This window comes from Lepidochelys kempii, chromosome 8 (assembly GCF_965140265.1).
Source record: "Lepidochelys kempii isolate rLepKem1 chromosome 8, rLepKem1.hap2, whole genome shotgun sequence".
Classification (NCBI taxonomy): Eukaryota; Metazoa; Chordata; order Testudines; family Cheloniidae; genus Lepidochelys; species Lepidochelys kempii.
The window spans coordinates 97,453,423-97,477,065 of record NC_133263.1 but is presented as its reverse complement, the minus strand read 5'-3'; the positions used below and the strand labels follow the sequence as shown (position 1 = coordinate 97,477,065).

The following is a 23,643-nucleotide window of genomic DNA, read 5'->3' as shown; positions in this document are numbered from 1 at the left end:
ATTCTTCATTCATCTCACTGGACTTACTATTAGTTTTCAGAGTTGTTATTTAAAGCCAATTTTATTAACTATTTCACTGTTGATAATTTTAGCAGAAATATGCAACTATGGTGGTTTATTCCATCCTAAACTGCTACCCCCCACCTTCATGTGCCAAAAGTTCTAAATATGCCTACCTAATTACCAAAACCTTCAGATTTACCTCCACAGTCCACAATGCAGTTGTGTTAAACACCAATCAGTGGCAAATTTGAAAATTTAGACAGAATAAAAACAAAATATTGTACCGTTTTATTCTTTAAATCATGACTTCCATATTTACATTTTCCCTAAGGCTGCTTTGAAGTTCCAGTCTCCCACAGAAACTGGGGTCTTGCTATGGAATTTAGATCCAGTCTGCCACAATATTTTGGGTTATGAGTTACTGTAGAAACTGATGAGTTCCTAGCTCTCAACTAGTGTCGATTCCATAAAAACTCATTGTGAGGTAAACCCTCTATCTGTACAGTAAGCCATTCCCACATTTTCTAAACTGAAGTCACTTAGTACAAGCTTGAACTATTTTTGCAGCACGTTTCACGCTAATAAATCATTTTAAAGTGATTAAAATGTCATTTAAAAATAGCAGATCAAGATATTTTTGGTAATTTTTTTCTCAAGTACAGTTTCACACTGAAAACACAATTTAACCAAACCTCCGTCAGCTATCTTCAGGCAAATCCTCTGAAACTCTTCTTTGTAACAGATAAATATGCTTAAATTCAAAGTGAAATGTAAAGCTCATTCTTCTATGAAAATACAAATTTCCACTGGCATTTTTATTTCCTGTAGCAAACACTCATGCTCCCCCCACCTCTTTTGGCCTTGCCTACAGCTCTGTATACTTTCACTGCACATAAGGCTATGTTTTAGTCATAAGTATTTTTAGTAAGTCACGGACAGGTCACGGGCCGTAAAAACTCACGGCCCGTGACCTGACAATGATTTATAATGTATAACCCTAACTAAAACTTGCGCTGGGGGCTGCAGGTGCTCTGGATGGAAGGCACGGGGGTGCCACAGGGCAGACGGCAGCGTGAGTGCTGGGTGGGGAGGAAGGACAGCAGCACGTGGTTTGGGACCCCTGCTGGTGCTGGGGTATGGGGGAGGGTTGGCGGGGCTGACAGGCTCCCTACCTGGCTCTGCGCAGCTCCCTGGAAGCGACTGGCATGTCCCTGCAGCTCCTAGGGGGAGGGAATGCCGGGGGGCTTCGCACACTGCCCCCGCCATGAGTGCTGGCTCCGCAGCTCCCATTGACCAGGAACCGCAGCCAATGGGAGCTGCGGGGGCAGTGCCTGCAGGCAGGGGCAGGGCAGAGCCCCCTATCCCCTCCGCCTAGGAGCTGCAGAGACATGCCAGCCACTTCCAGGGAGCCCCCTGAGGTAAGCACCTCCCCGCACCCCAACCCCCTGCCCCAAGCCCCCGCCCACACCCAAACTACTACTACTGCTGCTGTTGGGATGGGGAGGGTTGGGAGCGCAGTGGCCCAAGACTGCCCCAGCAGCATCTGGTGTGGCTGGCCCAGGGGCTGCCCAAGCTTCTCGGGCAGCCCCGGAGCCAGCCACACTGGCTGCTACAGAAGTCACGGAGATCACAGAAAGTCATGGAATCCATTACTTCCGTGACAGACACGCAGCCTTACACATAAGCAACAGATGAGAAATTTAAGTTTAGAACATGTTTGAAAAGTGTTAATCAGGTCTCATGTATCCAGTTGAAATTTTAGAGGGAAAATTACCTAAATTGCAGTTTAGTAAAGATACCCCTACTCTTGCAAAAAGTGCTTTAGCATCTTTAGCAACCACAAGTGGTCAAAATCTGTTTTCACATCTTTCCACGGCTTATTTGAAAGAGGGCACCTTCCACTTTGTTTCATGGCACTCTTTCAAGTACTGGCTCAGAGGAGAGAGTGCTACCTACTGAACATACCACTTACTGCAGCACCGAAAAACATTCAAAACAAGTGATTTAAATGCAAAGGTATAAAACACTTAGTAAGGAATTCTTTATTATACAAAAAAGTGCTTTAATAGATTAAAAATTTAAGCAAAGAGTTTAAAAACAATGGTTTCTGGTATGTTCAATTTTTATCAACACAACTTTTTAAAACCAGTCTTTTTAAAAGTTTAACAATATTTAAAATATTTACACCTACAAATATACACAAAACCTCTGTTGCCTTATTCCTGCTTGAGTGCATACATGACATCATCTTGGCTGATATTCAGGCGCACCCGCACGTGCAGGTATTTATTACTGGACTCTACCAGCAAGAAACGGCAGGCACCAAGTCTTGAGCAAATTGCCATAATTTCTGATACCGTAGGAATTTGCAGACCTTCAATCCTACACAGTGCTACATGCTGATGATAGATCTAGAGGAACAAGATACAACTCAATTTAGACACTATATTAGATTGGAACAGGAAACAGAAGAGGTGGAAAAGATGGGCTTTCTACTCTCAACCTCTATGGATGGGGAGAAACAAACAATTGAATCTGTTTGGAATGAAGATGACACACATGCTGTTGAACACAGAACATTAGGACTATGTCCATGAAATAAGAAATTGTAACTCAGCTAAATTTCCTCTATGACCCAACCATACAAACACATACAATAAATTAGGATGCCAGCATTTATGTTTTTTTGTTCTATCAAGACCTTTCCATTCTGATCCTCCTTAGCTTTTGTGAACGGGGTTATATCAATTACATATATTATCTTTGCTTCTATGATTTGTTTCAAATAGATTTACACTTTGAAAATAGTCAAACAATTAAGACAAAAGCTAATGTCCAAGTTATAAAAAAAACCAGTAAATGTACCTGTTGAACTGTTGCTTCCTCGAGCCCTGACCTGCGAAACTCTGCTATAATTGCTTTCAGGAACATTTGCTCATGCAATGAAGCATTCCTGAAAGAGAATAGGAAAATCTTACTACCAATCTTGCTCGACCAAATCTAGGGCTTCACTGACTCGTAGGAGGTGGTTTGAGTTGTAGGAAATATCTGATAAGGCCTTGCTGAAAAACATTACATACATTTTTTCCCTTTTCTGCCTCAGAAAGTAAGATTATTTAGTGCATCGCCCTGCCAACATATTCTCGTGTCACATTTCACCCCATATATTGTAACACAAGGCTTTACAAGGTATTTAGAAACATTTCATGCAGTTTAATCATCATGCCACTATTTACAAGCACTCACATACTACGATGATGGGACCATGTATAGGTACCTAGATAGGCAGAGTGCAAGTACTTTAATATGGCAGATCTGTGGAATTAAAAAATTCCAGCACCTAATGATATTTGTATTTGTCCTTCTGGTGAACAAGTCTGTATCTCAGTAAATAAAATACTGGCGCATGTGCAATGCTCAGTATGTTATGAATGATTTACATTTGTGAATTAAGAATTTCACGTTCTAGTTTTGACCTAAAATAAATATTTAAAGCACAGTTCTACTCTGAAAAAATGACACCTTCTTACTGAAGGCATCTCTTCCATGTGTGCCTTCAAGTCATATCTGCTTGCTTTACTGACTAAAATAAAATATACTTTTTCTCCCATTAAGCTCTGCAGAACTGAGGCTGAGCCAGATTCTCTCCTTTCTTGAGTTTCACGAACAGCTTTCTAAATTCATGTCAGTTACAACCTGTGCAAATGCACTGAAGGCAATTGCGTTCCACAACTTTAACTGAGAGACTAATTTGGCCTGCAGAATTTCCTGATGCTCAAGAAAGAATCCAGTTTAAATTGTTTCAGAGTAACAGCCGTGTTAGTCTGTATTCGCAAAAAGAAAAGGAGTACTTGTGGCACCTTAGAGACCAACCAATTTATTTGAGCATAAGCTTTCGTGAGCTACAGCTCACTTCATCGGATGGGAATCAGAATCTTTGCATTCTTCCCAGATCTGTCACTTGCCACAACAAAGCACTTATTCTGTACCTTCATCTGGAAAAGAGAAATGCTTCCTACCCTCCTAAAGGTGCTGTGAAACAAAGTTTGTAAAGTGCTTGATATAAGTGCAGATATTACATATTCTCCCAGATAAACAAAAACTATATAATTGGGCTCGAGGTTGGGGCAGAAATATGGGAAGATACCGCTAAACTGCAATTTTACCTGATTGAATTTATATAAGGGGATGAAAACATTTCATCTATAGCTTTCATGACATGGGCCATGCTGACCAATCCAGAGGTACTTTTCTGGCTTGAGAACTCGCAGATCTCAGTGGACCTTCTACAGATATCAAGACAACGCCTTGCATCACCAGATAATGCTGCTACCTGAAAAGGAAAAGCATCACATCAATAAAAGTAGTTTCCCAGCAGCTGAGAAACAGCAACAAGAATTGACAGGGTTCTTTTAAAATCAGCAGAGCTGTGCCATTATAGACAGCCATTCCTAGAGATCCTTGTTTTAAAAATGTAACTTTTATTGATGAAACCCAAAAATCCAATCTGGTCATTACATCAATTGCTGTAAAGGTACATGTATAACAAGTTCTACATATAGGGCGGGATTTTTAAAAACCTCTCTGCATTGGCTCAACTCTGCACCTATCAAAGTTAATGATAAAACTCTCACCAACTTCAATGGGAGTAGAGTTAGGTCAACACTGGGAATTTTTGAAAATCTTACCCATAATCTGTATTCTAATCAATTTTCAACCAGAAAAAAATCATACCATGAGCAATACACACAGGTGTTTATCACTCAGTAATGCTTGGTATTCTCATCTGTTGTTTCTAACAGACTGCAGGAGAACATTGCAAAACGCTTTCCCCAAATATATAGCTGGGGGATTTTCAAAAGTGCCTGATATTTCATGCCCAACACCCATTGAAAATCCCTTAAGTGCTTTTGAAAATCCCATCTGTAGTTTACATTTTAACACAGGAAAGAATTTGTGTGAGAGAAATATAGTAGTGGCCTAATTTTCAAAGGTGCTCAGCACTTACAGCTCCCCTTGTTATCAACAGGAGACAAGCCAGCAATACTTTTGAAAATCTGGCCATAAGTGATTGTTCTTACAGAGCGCAATCTCTTTAAAAAAAAAAAAAAAAAAAAATCACACTGACCAGAAGACCCATTGCAGATTAATAATGTTAATTTTGCAGATTAGTCAGTAATCTTACCAAAATCCAAGCTAGTTCATAAAATGTTTTTTTTTTAATTTTGACAATTATTTGTGAGAATATTTCATAGCATACTAATTTATGTTTTGCAATAGCAATGAAGTCAGGAAAAGGCACCTCACTTTTAAATCCATGTCAAGAAGTAAGTTACGATTGTGGGGTTTTTAAGGAGAATTATTGGTTTGCAATTAACAGTGAGAATTAGTGAGCTAATGTGTATCTCAAAGAAGGTTGTAATGATCAATATTAACAACATACAATAACACAGACATTTTAAACTATTTATACATCTTAATTTGGAGTGTTATTGACTTCAATATATTTGTACAATTTTGTACACTAAATTGAATATTAATCAGAGGAGTGTATCAATCTGGAAGCACAACAGGTTCCAAATAAGAGAGACAGAATGGTGAGGAGTACTTTGGAGCCTGATCATCTCATTGAAGAAAGTGGATCTGGATATTTCCATCATGATTATCAGACTAATTTTTGCAAGGCCACACAGTAATTCACATTATGCCAAATACTGGAGAAAGATATCACCACTTTATATTATCAGGATCCTACTGCAATGCTCCTAGTCTTCATTACTGTGTGACATTACTGAACCAAGAGGGAACAGGCAAGCAGATTGCTCCAGCATCACACCTTACAGCACTGCTCTGCACACCAGTCTGTTGAGGGCACAGTGCCAGCATCCTCCTCCACCCATTGGAATGAAATGTCCAACCATGGGGATGGGTCTGCTCTCCATTACTGGCTATAGTCTGTTATGTTCCTCTGACACTAACCCCCTCACTTAATGGTGCAACACAGATAACCCAGTCCTGTACTGTGTTTACCTTTCTGGAAACTAGCTGGATTGCATCCTCTTCAAATGCTTTTATGTGGTTCAGCCTGGATGAGATAATCTGCTGTAACTGTTTGTAGGTGTAGGGCTGGAAGGACATTCTGGTGAGACCCTATAGAGAACAAATGAGTAAGAATTATTTACTTGTTAACACACAGTATGGATTTATTGATGCTGTGTAATTTCACAGCAAGGAGTGCTTGTCTAAATAATTTCTTGACTCTTAAGGAAAGCGTCCCCTCCTCACCAATTAAAACTCTTAGGGTATGTCATGTCTACACAGCAAAGAAAAACTCATGGCTAGCCCATGCCAGCCAACTCAGGGTCGTGGGGCTTGGATTGTGGGACTATTTCATTGCTGTGTAGGCTTCGAGCTTAGGCTGGAGCCTGAGCTCCATAGATGGTCCTAGAGCTCAGGCTCCAGCCAGAGCCCAAAGTCTACACAGCAATGAAATAGCCCCACAGCCCAAACCCCGCAATCCTGAGTTGGCTGGCATGGGCCAACCACGGGTTTTTATTTGCTGTGTAAACATACCCTTAGAGGCTGTTCTACATCCCCTTCACACACATTGCAGCCTGCGCATTAATGGCTTCCAAAATAGCTCATTGTCAATCTTCTCACAAGCATGGCTTGCTACGGATAACTTTTTCAACTTCTGCAGTGGGAACAGTCTCTCCATTCATCCCCCAAGTCCAGTTCAAAACTTTCATCATTGCTGCACCATACATGCAAAAGAAAAAGGTGCACCCATTCAAGTGAAAGCCATTGAAACTCTCCAGGGAAGCTGACAGCATGGCCTGCCCCCACTGCAATGGGCCTGAGGAGAAGGAGCACCTACTTTCAAAATGCAGGTTTCCAGCACAGAAACTATGGGCCATTAGGCTGCCCCAGTCAAGGAAGCTTTTAAATGTGACTCATTTGTCTCAGAATCATTCAAGGAGAGACTCTACTCTATGTAAAAATAGCCCTTTCTCACTTAACATATATACCTGTGTGTGTACATAAACATGCAAAGTCTTAACTACTGACTTTAATGACTAAAGTACTCCTTTCAGAGTAGCAGCTGTGTTAGTCTGTATTGGCAAAAAGAAAAGGAGTACTTGTGGCACCTTATGCTCAAATAAAGTACTCCTGTTATCCCTGGACAGTTAGTAACTATTAGGAGTGAGATAGTTCTGTTCTGGCTCAGGCATCAATGGAATTAACTAAATGTCAATTGTCAGGCCAAACTGTGCCTTTGGTTGCACCCGTGCAACCTACTGCCTTCAATGTTCCACAAGACAACAGAATTTAGAACTACCCAGAATCTTTATTTCTATTGATTATACATGAGCCAAAAAGTAATCAGATCCCAGGTTAAGTTTGCAGGCCGGGCATTTAGAAAAAATAATTTTACTTGTAAACTGAGATCTGAAAGTCACTGAAGGAATCAACCTGCAATCCTGGTCCAATTTTAACAAGCCACTTTTCTGAACAGCATTGAAAATATGGTTAGGAAAATATAATCTGTTACACACTGGATCAGACCATGTCCAATATTCTGTCCCGAAGTAAGCAACACCTTATACTTCAGAGAAAGGCAATAAGCCATTGTGCAATGATGTGATGGAGATGAGAAGCAAAGGAATTTTCTCTGACGCTGGGGCAATCAGTTTACCCAGTGAAGTATGACATGTAATTATCCAAATCCTAACATGTATAACTGCAAATTTTATAAAGTCATCTGGCTCCAATTTCCCTAATTCATCCGGACACGAAAGAATACAGAGGGCTCCTGTCATAAATATAAAGGGAAGGGTAAACACCTTTAAAATCCCTCCTGGCCAGAGGAAAAACCCTTTCACCTGTAAAGGATTCATAAGCTAGGATAACCTCGCTGGCACCTGACCAAAATGACCAATGAGGAGACAAGATACTTTCAAAGCTGGGGGGGAGGAGAAACAAAGGGTCTGGGTCTGTCTGTGTGATGCTTTTGCCGGGGACAGAACAGGAATGGAGTCTTAGAATTTAGTAAGTAATCTAGCTCGATATGTGTTAGATTATGATTCCTTTAAATGGCTGAGAAAATAAGCTGTGCTGAATGGAATGGATATTCCTGTTTTTGTGTCTTTTTGTAACTTAAGGTTTTGCCTAGAGGGATTCTCTATGTTTTGAATCTAATTACTCTATAAGGTATTTACCATCCTGATTTTACAGAGGTGATTCTTTGTACTTTTTCTTCTATTAAAATTCTTCTTCTAAGAAACTGAATGCTTTTTCATTGTTCTTAAGATCCAAGGGTTTGGGTCTGTGGTCACCTATGCAAATTGGTGAGGATTTTTATCAAGCCTTCCCCAGGAAAGGGGGTGTAAAGGTAAGGGAGGATTTTGGGGGGAAAGACGTTTCCGAACGGGCTCTTTCCTAATAATAATAATACCGGTTAGATGTTTGGTGGTGGCAGCAAAAGTCCAAGGGCAAAGGGTAAAATAGTTTGTACCTTGGGAAAGTTTTAACCTAAGCTGGTAAAAGTAAGCTTAGGAGGTTTTCATGCAGGTCCCCACATCCGTACCCTAGAGTTCAGAGTGGGGAAGGAACCTTGACAGCTCCCCTTCTTGATATAGCCTCTATTTAGCGAGCTGGCTCCTGCATTTCCTTTCTTTGGATCCAGAACATTCATCCACCACCTTTTCCCCCCTTGAGAGAAGGAACTAAAAAGGCAATATTTTAGGTTTACTTCTGTAATGTTGCTCACCCTCTGCCTCTTCCCAGTCACACTGGACTGCAACTAATCTCCCCATATCGCCTCTCAGCATAGCAATCAAACTTGTCAGGACATACCAGCCTGCTAGCTACTCTGTTCATCATGATCCTCTCCGGCAAATCCATGGTGTTAGCAATGGCCAGGATGATCAGCTTGGCTTGCTTTTGGGTTGGCCAGTCAAATAGATTGTACATCACATCCTGCTTTCGGGTCCACAGGAGGTCAAGCTGGACCCAGGAGAGAAAGGAGACCGATGTTAATTGGAGAGGAAGGATGGTCTTCCATCCTTTATCTGTCTCATCTATTTAGACTTTAAGCTCTTCAGGGAAGGGACTGTCTTTTACTAAGAACTTGTACATTGAATCCAGTCTTAGCTGGAATCTCTTGGTGCTGCTATAATACTAATTCTACTATTACTAATAGGTTTGTAAGACAAGATGCTTGTGCATCCGAGTAAGATCACAGCACCGAGTGTGGTCTATTAGTTTTTCATTACTACACATAGTATGCATTTGCAAAAAGTTTGCAAATAGAAGGTTTACAAACTAGGACACAGTGTCCCCATAACATTACTGAATTTGCGCTTGCAGTAAGAAGAAAACACCCAGACAACAGGCAGCCTCTATTGTAGCTGAATCACAGTCTATTTTAAGTGCTTTGCAGACTGTAACTAACTCCTTAAATTGTACCTAGAAGCGAACCGGAAGCCAACACAGAGCAGAGTTATAATGTGCTCTCATTGGTCTAACCTACTAAGGCAGCAGAACGGCTCATTCTGTACATTCAGTTTCATAGGATTGCCCAAAAGATTCATTTTGGTGCCTTAAATCTCCCACTGTCTCCTAATTTTAAAACACATACAGGCCATTTGATAATCCCCCTTGCATTCTCATCTAGCCCCCAAAATATCCACTCCCTGTGATATTAGAGTTAAGGGGGCGTGGGACCCTTCTCCTCACCTCATCCACTATCAGCACTGTGGTCTTCCTTTTTGGCCCTGGTGTGCTGAATAGCTTTGCCAACAGCTCTGCAGCATGGGTTGCTGTCACCTTCTGACCGGTCAGTAGCTGAATGAGATTAAACAGTACACAAGATTAATCAGTCTGTAGTCCAATACCTAGGGGTCTAATTCTTAGTCTGTTTGACATCTGTCTACTGCATATCACCAAGTAGCTGAACACTATACACACACACAAGTTAACCCGACAGAACTGGGCTCAGGAGCCCTCAAAAAGACAAATCACTCTACCAAAAACTGGACAAAAAGGAAAAGAGGAGGAATCAGGAAAGACCTAGTTAAAAGGAAGGTCATAATGGTCACGGGTGACTTGTTCAAATAGAGAGATCTTGCAACAAACCCTTGAAGATAGTCTTAGAAATATTTAAGCAGGCACACTTAAAGAGGGCTTCACAGAGACCCTGAAATAAGAAAGCCCTGCTGCCAGCCCAAAGCAGTTGCAAGAATAACTTGTCTGACTCCATCAATCTCGGGTTCATATTAAAGAATTTATGTTTAGCCAAAGAGACCTTGGATTGAATACTCTTCTGTCTAATCTTTCTCCAAGTTTACTTCTGAATTGATCTTTAAAGCAAGAGGTGGTAATGTAAACTGCTGTCCATATTATAGCTTTTCCTTTGCAGCTCTTGAGGCGCATAGGAATCAGTGTGACCATTTCAGAACTACATCACATACATAACAGTCAGATAGCCAACAAGTTCAGAATCATGCGGGTACAGGAAAACCAGGTAAACATGACTGTTTAGGAAGGGGCATATAAAGTACATTCTTTTCCCTGCCATACATTATAAGCCAGGGCACTACGAATTCCATGACTGCAGAACTGTGCTCCAGAATATCAGCTTTCATTTAAAAAAAGTGTTTCTAGGACTGAGGATTGCAAGATAACCTTGAAAACACAGAATGTAAATCGATGCATTATTTTCTTCCTCAATCTGAAGACAGCCTGAAACAACAATTGAGAGGTGTGCACTCCCTTGGTCATCTGAGTCAGGTCCCATGGACTCCATGATTCCACAGCTATGGAATTTTGCATTTTCCCAAGATGCCATGGAATTCAGTATTTTTGCCACAGCATGGGGCCTGAAGATCTGTTTTCTCACTCCCTGATCTCTGCCAAAACCTGCTGGTAGCTGCCTGTTGCTTTCCTCACAAAGGAGAGTCAAATGGATTACAGTGATTGTTCCCTGCACTGTTCCATGGAGCCATATAGCAGAAGGTCAGGGAACCAGAGCGGGACAAGCTTTCAGCCAGGGAAGTAGCTGGAACCAGAAGTGTATGTTGACTGGCTGAGCTGCCTGGAGAGCAGTGCAGTAGTCAAGGCCAGGGGAACCAGAGAGATGAGTAGTTTACGTTGGCTACAAGCTCCCTTTGCCTGGAACCCAGGGGAGAGGAAGGATGTTCTAAGCTGGGATGCCTGCATAACATCACAAATGGTGGGGCTGACAGAGACCAGCCTTATGGAAAGCAGTGAAAATGCCCTATTGTCAAAACTAATCATTGCTGAAAATAATCCTTGACCTATTTTACACCAGTGAGCGTTTTCTACAATGATCCATAGTTGTGTGTGTTTTTGTCAGAGTTGGGAGGATGGATATCTTATGGCAAAAAAGTACCTTGGAACGGAGAGGTGCTTGCCATGGAACTTGGTTTCATTGTGCTGCAGAGCAAAGGGCCATGACTACAGCAGCCCTTTCCTGCACTCCTCTCACCACTGTCTTACACTTGCACACTCCCCCCACAACAAATACCTCTCTTACTTTAGCATAGAAACATTTGTAGCTCAGCCAATACCACCAGCCACCAGGGCAAATGCAACCTTGAATTTTAATTAGGAACAGAAATCTTGCAAGGGAAGGAACTGATGTTTCAGAAAATTTGTAATGGAACACAGAATCTTTCTTTTCTAGGTCACTGGTTTGACAGCCTAGACTGACAGAGGCCATGAGTTGTTACCATTGATGGCTATTTAGTGATCTCAGTCCAGTTCTTAGAAGACTGGTGTCTACACAATAAAATACTTTACCTCTCAACTGGCAGCATTTGTGGCAGCTTCGAGAGAGATACTAAGGATTAACTTGTCAGGGAGATTGAAAACACTGTATGTTCCACAGAGGCAGTCCCTCTTTGTCAGGGCTGAAGCATGGTGGCTATCAGGTCTGTCACCCTTTAGGTAACTATTCTGTTGCTAGAGTGGGCTCTTATATAGTCAGCTCAGCAACTTTCAGACACACAGGCAAGCATGCACAAAGAATTATGGGGGGAAAAAAATCAGGAATCTACTTTGTAATTTTTTTTAAAGGAATTGATGTTATAAAAACTGATTTCCTTGGTGCTGCCGCCTTGGTGAAGTTCAATACATCAGAGTACTCAAGGAACAATTTCTGCAGCCTTAATAGTAGGAATCTCCAAAATGAGATCACTTTACAATCCTGTCCTAGGAGAAAAGCATGCTGTTCCTTGAGAGGACTGCTGGGATGTGTTAGTTAGAGTTATGGCTCACATAAGGCTGGGTATAGGGATCTGAGAAAGAAAAGTGACTGGAGTTCAATTTCCCTTCATATCAGGGATATGTCAGAGAGGCCTTACTCACCTGTAATATTTGCACATAGGCCTGGTGAGGGTCAGTCAGCTTCATGCCATTGATTTCTATGAATTGGAAGGATGGTAGCTCATCATTTTCTACTGCTTCTTGGAGACAACGAATTACTTCGTGAACAGTTGCTGTTTTGCCTGTTCCAGGAACCCCAGAAATGTACATACACCTGAAACAGGAGAGGATCCATTCATGATCTCAGTGATCTGCACACAGAACTGGGAGCTGGGAACTCCCAAATTCTAAACCCAGCTTTGAAAATGACTCTCTTCGGTTGCCTTGGGTAAGTCCCTAAACGTCAGTTTTTCTATCTGCACATTGGGGATAACATTTGCCTGCCTCACAGCAGGGTCATAAAGATTATATGCTGAGTTATTACTACTTCTATAGAACAGGCAAAAAAAATTATCTTTCCCAGCACATCTGAAATTGACTAGATATCTCAGTCTTTAGTTGAAATCTCAGTAAGCAGAGAGACTGCATGAGAGTTTTTTTATCAAGTAGAGACAAAAGCAAAACCCTGCTAGGATTATATGAATTTCAACAAACTGGGAATAACTTATTCAGAAAGATAGACAGACAGACTACTGCTGCTCTTTTGCCACAGACAAACATGATCTGGGTGAGTTACTGCCTCCTTTCCTTTCCCAAATTGCATTTCAGTGGAATAAAATTTCTCTCTATTTACCCAAACAGCCTGCTGAAGTGCTTATAGGTGCCTCTGACCAACCCCTCAACTGTATACAGAAGTAGGCCATCAGACAACTCACCCTCCTGTTCCATCAATAAGTTTGCTTTCTACAAAATTATAGATATCCTGGAACTCCTCTTCTCGGCAAGGCAGGGAACCTGGGATGATGGAAACGTGCAGCCTTTGATTGAAACAAAAAAGAAAACACACTAGTCAAGATTTAAGAGTTTTCAAAGCTCCAACTTGCAGAAAGGCAAGTGGGAAGAATCCCCCTCTTCCTACACACACAAATACATATAGATACCTGGAATCTGCCTTACACTGTAAGAGTGCTTGGTTTATTTTTTGTTTTTGTTTTAAAAGGAACCTTAAATCTTAAAGTCTTTTAGAAAGTGACCGTAACCTAGCCTTCACATGTGTTCTCCAAAAACTTCCAGATGCCACATGCTCTAATCTTCGCAAGCAAACAGCACGAATGTGCAAAAGTCAGGAAAATTAATCTACTGCTTGTCCAGACAAATTTACAAAAACCACAAAAAGGAAAGAATGAAGGAATAGGAGAACCTGATAACAGGAAGTATTGGGGGTGAGACAGTCAAGTAAAGGGAAGGAATTGAGAGAAAGACACGGCCAATCCTACAAGCATTTATTTCAATGGAGCATGTAGGACTAAAAACTAGTGGTTTTTTTCACTAATGGGAACCAGTACGTAACTGCCCTGCAGAAGGTAGGAGAGACCCATTGATTCTCTAGCATTGTGCAGAGTAAAATAAATATTGCTACCAATTTCTGTAGCTCAGGGATCTTAGTAATGAATATTGTTGAGAAGCAAAAAGGAAAATGTTGGAAAAAAATTTACATATCCAGAAACCTAAACTTAGTATGCATAGACCAGTCTAAATGTTTTTAATCCTGAAGAGTATTCCTGCCCTTAGTCTCTGAACCAAGGATGCTTCTGCTGTTGCCAGTTCTTGAGGAAACCCTTAGCTTGGAAATTGCATGTGTGCCTTTACCCCATAGGAAAAAAGCAAAGGTGGCATTTCCTTGGTGTTACCCCTTGTTCCTCATTTCTCTGCTGAAGTAACAGGATAATCCCTCTGCTACACTTTACCTTAATCGGGCCTCTTCTAGCACATTGGCTGGTTTCTCTGTTGCTTGGTTTCGAATGGGAATTCTGGGAGTAGCATTTCGGGGCGTCTTGGGGGTTCTTGGCTCAGACTGCAGAGAAAAGTCAAAATCCTCAAACACTAGAAGTAGGTTCTGGATAGTATTAGACGTATTTATATTAGAGACCATCTTCTGTCTACATTTGCAAAAGATTGTTTATGCTCAAAGATCATTTGAGGATTTCAGGGTGTGAAAGTGAGGAGAGAGCTGGACTTTATTAAGGATATCTGACAAAGATTTAGACATAAAATTTGGGCTTTTTTTTTTTTTTTTTTTTTTTTTAAAGAGGGATATTTGAAACCCCCAATTAAAAAAATCCCATGAAACTTTTAAGCATCTGAAGACTTTTTAAATTTAAACAATCCCCCTTGCGATGCTGTAAAACCACAAGAACCAGAGAGACTGAATAGGCAGTGACTCTCATGTCTAATTTCAGTGACCAACTGAAAAACAAAGCAAACAAACAGCACCTCAATTATTTGTATTACCACAGTGCCTAGAAGAACCAGTCACCAATCAGAACCCCACTGTTAGACACTGTATAAACACAGAAGACCATCAATAGCGACATAGATTTAAATAGTTTCAGTTTTAATAGTTTAAGGTGGGATTCTTCAAGTATTCTGTACATCACTTTTTCAAAGAAAGATTCTTTCATGGACCACCTCCCTACTAAACATCTCAATACCTCTTCACCCCTTGGTTCTTGATTTTTTATTCTATCTACCATCAGCCAGGGACCTGTGTCCTGATCCACAGTTTGAGAAACACTGATTTCAGGCATTAGTAACAAAGGACTTCATTTCTATTGTGTTTCAGGAAGCAGAGGCGTAATCCAGAAGATAGGACATCATGCACATCTATAATTTATCTTTCACCTCCAGTCCAAAACAACATTTCCCCCCCCCTAAGGCTGGCCTCTTCTGATTTATAGTGGCACAATATACATAATTCAGCAGGTACTTTACTTCGCACACTGAGCCACCTTGCTCCAGATGATTTGTTCACCTTGGTATACATGCATGAAACACTCAGATGAAACAAATGGCTTAGTTAGAACTAACAAACCCAGAGCAAATGTTTTTCAGGCCAATGGCCTGCAGGAATCTTACAGCATTTCTGGGGGTCTTAGCAGGGGTGGTATCAAAGGATTTCCTCGAAGATATTGGGGTGCTCAGTGTGGTGCTTGATCTTGTTTTCCTTTTGGGTGTAGAGGGCACCATGCTCTCCTCTTCCTCACTGCTACTGGAATCAGAGCAGTCTGTGCTGGGCAGGTAGTCATCTTCCTGATCCTGCTCAGATATATTTAAAAAACTAAAAAAGAAAAACAGACAGAGGATTTGGAAAAACCAAACAAGGAATTTCTAATGACAGTATAAAAACAGCAGCACAATGTTTCAGTCACCTGGGAATAATTATTGATAAGAGAAGGTTGCTTGTTGTTGTTTTGTTTCTCTAATTATCATGGCAATGAGCAGGCAAAGATTTTGTACCTGCCCTTGTAAATTTTCCATGGTCATTACGCTAGGCTGGTTTAAGAAAAGTCAGTTTGCTGATCATCAAGTGTAACTATCATGTTATTAAGTCCTGCATACTCTATACTCATTTTTGTTGCTCTGGAGCTGCATTTGAACTTCTTGCTATTACCACTCTGCTTCTGGATGCTCAAGTGTCAGTATTTAAAGACTTGTAATAGCAGGTAACATCATCTGGGCTGTTTCTGTTGTCAGTGTCTGGGACAGAACTCTGTATACATTAGAGTAGTTTGCTAATACTGATCATAGGTACCCGAACAAGTGGGCAGTCTATAGACTCAGTCCTGGCCCACAGAGAGCCTACTTCTGATTCACCAGACCCAGAGTTTGACAGACTTCCCAACATCAGGAATAGCATGTTGGCTTAGTCAGGCTTTGTGAGAAGAGATCTATTCACTAGTGAAGGCAGCCATTGGCTAACATTAATAGGGTCGTCTGACTGCCCCATATGGATGGCAGTTCTATAGTACTAATATGAAGCACTTGCATCTGTGCTCTTTATTGCTCCTTTGATGATGTATAAAGACAGCCTCAATTCACTCCTCTCCCTTCCAGTTTATTTTTAACCTTAGAAAGACCGTATTCACTCCAGATGCTTCAAGCAGACTTTTTACACCAACATGCAAAAAAGTGACCTCACAAAGCCCACTTGGGACCGCTATTATCATTTTACATGGACAGTGTTCAAATATTATGGTGATGGGCTGCAATATAAAATCCTAAAATAGAACCAAATCTTTTTGTGTTTATTTGCAAGTTAAAACAGAAGATACAGTCCACACCATATTTATTTTATCTGTATATTTAAAGGCAAACTGTAAAGTAAAATTTAGTTTGTGCCTCTTCCTACTCTTCTTTTCTGACGTGTGAAGATGACCTCACTGTTTCCAAATACATATATTCCCTTTCCTCCTTCCCCTCCCCATTGGTAATATCAGGAACATCAGATTCTTGCTCCTCTTAGGACTGCTAATGTAAGGCCAGTCTGCACTACATCACTTAACTATGATTTTGTAACCACTTAATGGCATCATCAACTGTTCACACAGCAGAGGTCTTGCTATCTCAGTTGTGCACATCCAAACCTACTATGCTGTCTAACCCTTAATTCACTGGATTCTGGGAAAACAGTGCGTGGTGGATGCACATACAGAGCAGCAGCATCTGCATATGGGGCAGGGCACTAGATAGGTGGGAAGGAGGAGGACTTGTCAAACTGGGTACACAGGCAGAGAGAGAGTGCTGTTTGAACTTCAAAAAAGCATGCTGAACTGGTAGCGCTCCAGGGGTGAACACTGTTAGTCCTCAGTTACTAAATAAGTTTTTTATATGAAGTGTGAACATAAACCTATTTAGAGACCACTGGCCTGGTAACTACCAGGTTACAAACTAAACTAAAAGTTGCACCATGGACAGGACCTTGGACTCAAGACCCCTCTCCCACTCAGATGAGAACTAGAAAAACTGTCACTCAGGCTTCAGCCATTGGTGATGTCACCATTTCACTTCACCTCTCAAAGAATCCACCAGCAAGAAGAGTGGAAACATCAAATCCCAATTATCAAGTAAAACAATATGCAGAAAGCATTTTTGGGAAAAAAAACAAAAACAAATGAGTGTCTTAATACATCACAGAACAACAGTAATGGGTAAAACAATTTTTCTTGTTTTTTACTTGCTGTTTACTTTAATTAAAGGATGAAAGTAATTAATTTGAAAATGCAGCAGAAGGATTTTGAATTGTTTTCTTGAGAACAATTTGCCTTGCAATCACACAAACTATTTCCTTGCATGAATGAGATTCATTTGATTTGCATTTCAACATTAGACTACGTCAACACTCAGAGCTGAAAGCCACCAATGGCAATCTGACTCAGACACAATGGAGAAAACTTACTGGAGTTGCTCTGCAATGCGAGCAGTAGTCTTCTGCACACATTTCCTATGAGAACGTGGGATCACCACTGGACTCCTGGTCTTCAGCTCTTGCTCCTCAGCTAAACTAGAGAAAGAACAAAGCTATTTGTATCTAGTCTTTATGTCAAGTGACCGAAAAATCACTCTTGGAATAAGTGAACATAAGACATGTGAACATCATTTGAATATCAGGATTTACTTTGTGTCGCTTTTAGAATTGCTCTTGGAAGTAGCTGCTTGTTTGGTTGTTCTTTTGGATTCCCTGGTTCTCTCCTCAGTTTCCTCCTCTTCATTTCTACTGTTCAAATGCCTGATGAAAAAAAAGGGACATCTACCTATAGCATTACAAATACAAATTGTCCATTAGATGGGCCATATTGTGGTGAATTGCTCACTTTAATTCATTGCAGATACCTCTTTATTCTTTTAGATTTCTTAATTGCACTACATTGCAGACTCTGAGTGTACAACACAACAAACATTTAACAGCACACCAACACTGTGTGACCAAAAGACTTTAGATCACAGTTCCATCAAATGTCAGGTTTCAGAGTAGCAGCCGTGTTAGTCTGTATTCACAAAAAGAAAAGGAGTACTTGTGGCACCTTAGAGACTAACAAATTTAGTTCCATCAAATGTTTGCTCCATAGTAACACTTCTTTAAAAAGGACATGTAAAGAAAAATGTGTCCCTTTTTGCATTTTTATGGATGTACAATATAAAGACGACCTGATTTTTTTCCTGCTTGTTGTGATTTTTAGCGATTATTCTGATAGAAAATACACTGAGCAAATTTAATTAAGATTATTGTGTGGAAGATTTTTTTTTTTTTTTTTTTTTTTTTAATTTGCCACAAACTTAAATAGATTAGCACATAAAGTCTGGAGAAGGACTCATATGACAAATTTTATGAGGCCCAATATAGCTTGGCTATCTTTGAGCAGATCTATCTATATATATGTGTGTATGTGTAGCTTACACACATGGGGTGATAGGAGAGCTGTGGGGTATATATGCATCAAGTGAGGGGAAACTGATGAGGAGAGGAAGAGACTATGATGGCAGTGTATAGACTTGTAAGGGTCAACATGACTAGACCACCTCCCCTTTCTGCATCCCCATCATATCTGCCCTGGACCCCTACACTTCTCACTCTAACATCCTGACCTGTGTAGCCCACAACCCCATTTTCCAAACCCCTTACATTCCTCCCCCTCCATGTACCCTTTTGCTCTGGAAGCTCCTCCATAACCCAGGTCCATGGAGCCTCTTGTAATTATTAAAGCTTTTCTACATCAGTAGCAGGCAAAGCATTTGAGCATATTCTGGGATTTCACAGACTGTCAGTACTCTCCTGTGATCGGAAAATTGTTCAAAGTGGGATTTTTTTAAAATAAAAATTGAGTAGGAGGGCAGGGAATAATGGGAGCAAAATAAAATATAAAACATGGTAAAGCTTTCCCCACTACTCCAAGCAGATAGAGGAAATAGCAACCAATTTGGAAAAGAAAATGAAAGCTAAAAAGTCTTCCCAAAATCCCAGTATTAAAAGTGTTAGGTTGTAAGTATTTTTGGAAGGGCACTGAATACTCAGTTACCAACCCTCATATCCAATATTTTGTCTCTCAGGGTGTAGTTTTTATATGGATTCCCCCAATTTGCTGTAAAGAACATCTACTGTTAACCAGTGACATCCTTGCAGGAAGCACCTGCTCTTTCCTGCAGGATCTTTGATAATATCTTGCTTCAAGACAATGATTTATTTTAAAAAAGGGGAAACAAGATACAAAGAACAGGGGTGCCAATCAAAGATGCATTAGAACAATGCTGCCACTTACCATGTGTCATCATCTTTCCCATCAAGATTCTTGGCTTTCAGGCTGGAATCTTGGCCCCTTCTGTAGGGAGATATCCTTATTGTTTCAGCTAGCTTAGTCCAGTCTCCCCTGATACTCAGTGGTGAGTCTGGCTCACCATTGGTGCGAGATATTTTTGGAGGTGAGCCCAAAATCTCAGTGAATGTCACCTTTCTCTTGGTAGCTGATGGTTCCAGGGCCTCTAAAGCATCACAGTCATCACCCAAGAGTTCTAAAACATCGCATCCTGTGAGTTTGTTTCTAGATTTCGTAGGACCTAAAAACCAACACCATAACAAAAGGTCACCAAGTTTTAATATGGCTGATTTGGTTAACTCTTAGCTGCCAAGCCACTCATGGCATATAATCTAACTGCTTTTTAGGGTTACATGATGGAGGATGAATAATTGAACTACTTAATATGAAAAACATTTCTTTTGTGAGAAGATGGAACACAGATTTAGGGTCTGAATTTTCAAGCCCCATATTCCCTCTTTCCCAAGTATAAGCTCATCTGAGCATTAGCTTGCATGTGAACATCCAGACGTATGTGTATTCTTGATTGCACACATACACAGCTAAACAGTCTCTTATCTAGCCAGGCCATAATGCAAAGTAGCCACCTAAACATATGCTTAACCAGTAGACTGGAATAATCTGACCCTCGGTGTCTACTGAAGTACCCACCTACTCTTCATAACAGGAGACAGACATCAGAGCAGGGAAATTATCAACAATGTGTATGTGCTGGTTGATCCATTGCCCAACACTCCCGCTTGACAGATGATGTACATATTTTACAATCACCAACATAGCAGGAACATTGCATGATTTACAGCAACCTCAAACCAGTACTTTTGAAATTAAAGGGATCTAACTCTTAGTACTCCTACAGACAGTTTATCATCCCCTTTAAATAATGGCCCCAATTTACAAAGGTCATTCAAACAAAAATACTATGCTTACCAGACCAATTAATTTTCACTGCACTCTTTTTTGTTTTGCAACTTCTGTATTAAAAAACAACTAGAGCTTTATAATTCTATCCAAACCTATATCATTCCTGAGCCAAAGCATTCTTCTGCTCTTGAAAATGACATGAAAATTGCACCTTCTTAGTTAGCAGATTTGCTCCCCCACACCTGAACTGAGACATTCTATTTGCTACAGTAATTAAAATATGTTTTTACTGCTGCTTGTTTGTTATCCATGCATAGCCAACACAGCTGAGAGAGGAGGGAGCTGAATGTAATTCCTTCCTGTGCAAACAAAACTGCTTATAAAAGTTTATTAAAGTTATAAAACTGTTTACAAAGATTCCAATTATTTGAACGTCTGCAAATCTATGCAAGACTCTAGGGAATGCACAAGGACATTACTAAGAACAAAAGCTGGCCTACAGAACTTTTATCATTGGTAATGATATGAGAGAAGGAAAGAACCCAGCTTGACTCAGATCCCAGACTGAGTTTCCAGGACTGCCAGTTGGAAATAAGTTTTGCTTGTAAACTGAGCACATTTGATATAGAATCGTTGAGACACAAACATGGAATCCCACAATGGACCACCACACTAACTTCAGCACTGGCTAATCCTTCCCCACTTCGAGAAATTTTTTCTAATACTTCCTAACTAAGCAGCAGTCACTGAAATTTATTATTAAATGGATTCCCCAGGCGACATCCCATTAAAGCACGTGGATCAAATTGGGCTGACTTCTGGCAGCTTGGCAAACCAGCACTTTTCTGTCACACATGGATTTTGTGCTGCAGTATATCATCTTTCATTTAAAATGCAGATTACATCTCTAGCCCCTATTGTTGCAAATGTAACTATTACTACATGAACAGAATGCAATTCAATGCAATGGCTGAGCCTTTGGACTACCTGAAATAATAGCAACATGCAAGATAAATAGATAAAGTTTGTTCCTCTGTAGGGCATTAACTCTGAAGCCTAAAGAGGCTAGTTTAAGTGTCAGTGTTTACTATTTCACTGATCAAAGAACACAAGAAAGAAGAGGGACAATCATTCCAAAGATCTCCCCAATGTATTGAGTACAGTCCCTGGTGGTTGGGGCTTAGGGTGAGGGTGGAGAAGGGGAGTGTGCTATTACTTCTTCCTCCTTCAATTCAACCCGAGAGTGGCCCGCCAATTGTGTTAATCATAGCTAAGTGGCTGGGTCACATGCAGGGACTGAAGCCAGGGTCTCTGTATCTAAGAGAACAAACCTCTACTGCTTGAGTTAAAGATCCAGGTCCATTAACTTAGAGGTGGAAGCAGTCTTCAACCACTGCACCTGGTCTAGAAACTAAAAGGGGACAAAGAGCCATATTGCATGCACACGGGTTACATCTACTAGAAAACCAGACTACCTTTTCGGATTATTTATTTTCTTCTTTATGTGACATCCTTTGCCCAACGATAACTCCTTCAGTGCAAAATTCCCTACAGTATTTACTCAGAAAATCTGTCATGACAGGCAGTAATAAAGATCTCCAATACACCTCAAAATACATCTCCAATACAGCTCAAAAGGCCAGCTACTAAGGGGACGATGATCAATAGTCAACTGCATAGAAAGGGGTAGCCATCCTCAATGTGCTGATCCCACACTGGTCAGCATTTTATATCTATTCCTTATGACATATTCAGTGGCTGGATCAGCTATGAAGCAGGTAGAGATGGGACTCTTGCTCTTGATGCTGCTACTACCCAAAACAAGAACCCACTTGCTGAAAGACTGTACTCCCTATAAGCCCCCTTTACCACATTCCCAAGTGAAAAGACCTGGCAGTGAGATCACAGCAGCTAGAGGAAGGCCAGGCCCACAGGAGTTACTCAGAGAGCTGCTTCTCCCTGTACTATGAATAAACACAAGACTTCAGTCTCCAGGTCCAGCAACTCTGCTATTAGGTTTACTACTAGTTGCCAAATTACTAGTAAAACCAAAAGTATTGCATTGGATAAAGTATTGCTGTGTACATACTGTTTAGCTGTAACTTCTTCCTTGCTCCTGGGGTGTTAATGCCATTTGCCACCCTTTGGGAATGTCTCTCCTTAGACAGGGAGGACTTGGAAGCAGAGTGTCTTGATTCTATTTCCATCTGAATGTTCTTGGTTTTCATGGTACTCCGAGTGACTCTGTTAGTCTCTGTTTTCAAGGAACAAATGAAGTCCGAAGAAAACACCTGGCAGTCAGTTAAAGGGCTTGGGCTGCCAACTCTTTTCTTTTTCTCTGCTTCTTTCAGCTCAGACAATAAGCCAGGGGACAGAGGCTTAAAGCATTTCCCATCCCAAGATTCCTTTACAAAGAATATCTGTTTTCCATTTGACCTAACAGGCACCTCCTCCTCTGGGGCCAAAGGTATCACCTATAAATGGAGAAAAATATCAAGTCACCCTTTAGTATCTGCTGTTTACTTAGTTCTTTGTTATTTTTCCTAATCACGTATCTTAACATTTTATCCCATGACTGTGCTATTGGTACACCTGTAATGAAGAATTACAGAGGACACTGTTGTTAGACCATATTAAGTATTCTACTCCTGGGGGAATTCTGTCAACAAGTATGTCTGTAACAATACACAGCAAAAAAAAGATTCTGGTAATTTTTTTTTTGACAGATTCCTTACTAGGCATATTAATACAGAACATTGAGTTATTTATTTAAACTATAATACAGAACTGTATTTCCTGCACCTGTCAGAAGTAATGCATAGGCTTAGGTGAGTCAGGGGAAACAGAGGAGCTGAGGGAGAAGGAAGGAGCCTAGCAGTGGAGGGTGTTGAGTGGAGTGGGTGGGTGGGTGAATTTTTTTTTGGGGGGGGGGAGGGGAGGGGGGGAGATTCTTAAGGAGTTGGGAAACCTCCCCCATGCAGACCCTGGCTGACCCCAAGCCTCTCCCATTCAGTCAGGCACATCTGCCCCCTCCCCTCCGATCCCCACAGGTCTCTGCATCCCCCCTCCCCCATGCTCAACGTTGTCACCCCACTAGCTCCCGAGACCATGCCCCAGTCTGTCCCCCCGTTAGCCATTCTGAACCCCAGTCTGTGACCACCCCCAGCAGCCGTGTGCGCCC

At 40.9% G+C, this 23,643-nt stretch overlaps 1 protein-coding gene across 2 annotated transcripts in view; it reads right to left on the bottom strand.

The window, feature by feature from the left end:
- Positions 1-2,067: 2,067 nt before the first annotated feature.
- The window catches only part of ORC1 (origin recognition complex subunit 1), a 35,145-nt gene continuing 13,569 nt past the window's right edge, over positions 2,068-23,643 (bottom strand). For both annotated transcript variants that reach the window (XM_073357704.1, XM_073357705.1), the window contains exons 5-18: positions 22,552-22,936; positions 19,545-19,839; positions 17,906-18,016; positions 17,687-17,791; positions 15,367-15,568; positions 14,199-14,305; positions 13,167-13,268; positions 12,394-12,565; positions 9,742-9,849; positions 8,860-9,009; positions 6,034-6,153; positions 4,170-4,336; positions 2,869-2,956; positions 2,068-2,414 (exon numbers count right to left, since the gene is read on the bottom strand). In XM_073357704.1, the coding sequence (XP_073213805.1) occupies positions 2,220-2,414; positions 2,869-2,956; positions 4,170-4,336; positions 6,034-6,153; positions 8,860-9,009; positions 9,742-9,849; positions 12,394-12,565; positions 13,167-13,268; positions 14,199-14,305; positions 15,367-15,568; positions 17,687-17,791; positions 17,906-18,016; positions 19,545-19,839; positions 22,552-22,936 (2,307 nt within the window). In that variant the 3' untranslated portion in view covers positions 2,068-2,219. The remainder of the gene's footprint in view (positions 2,415-2,868; positions 2,957-4,169; positions 4,337-6,033; positions 6,154-8,859; positions 9,010-9,741; positions 9,850-12,393; positions 12,566-13,166; positions 13,269-14,198; positions 14,306-15,366; positions 15,569-17,686; positions 17,792-17,905; positions 18,017-19,544; positions 19,840-22,551; positions 22,937-23,643) is intronic.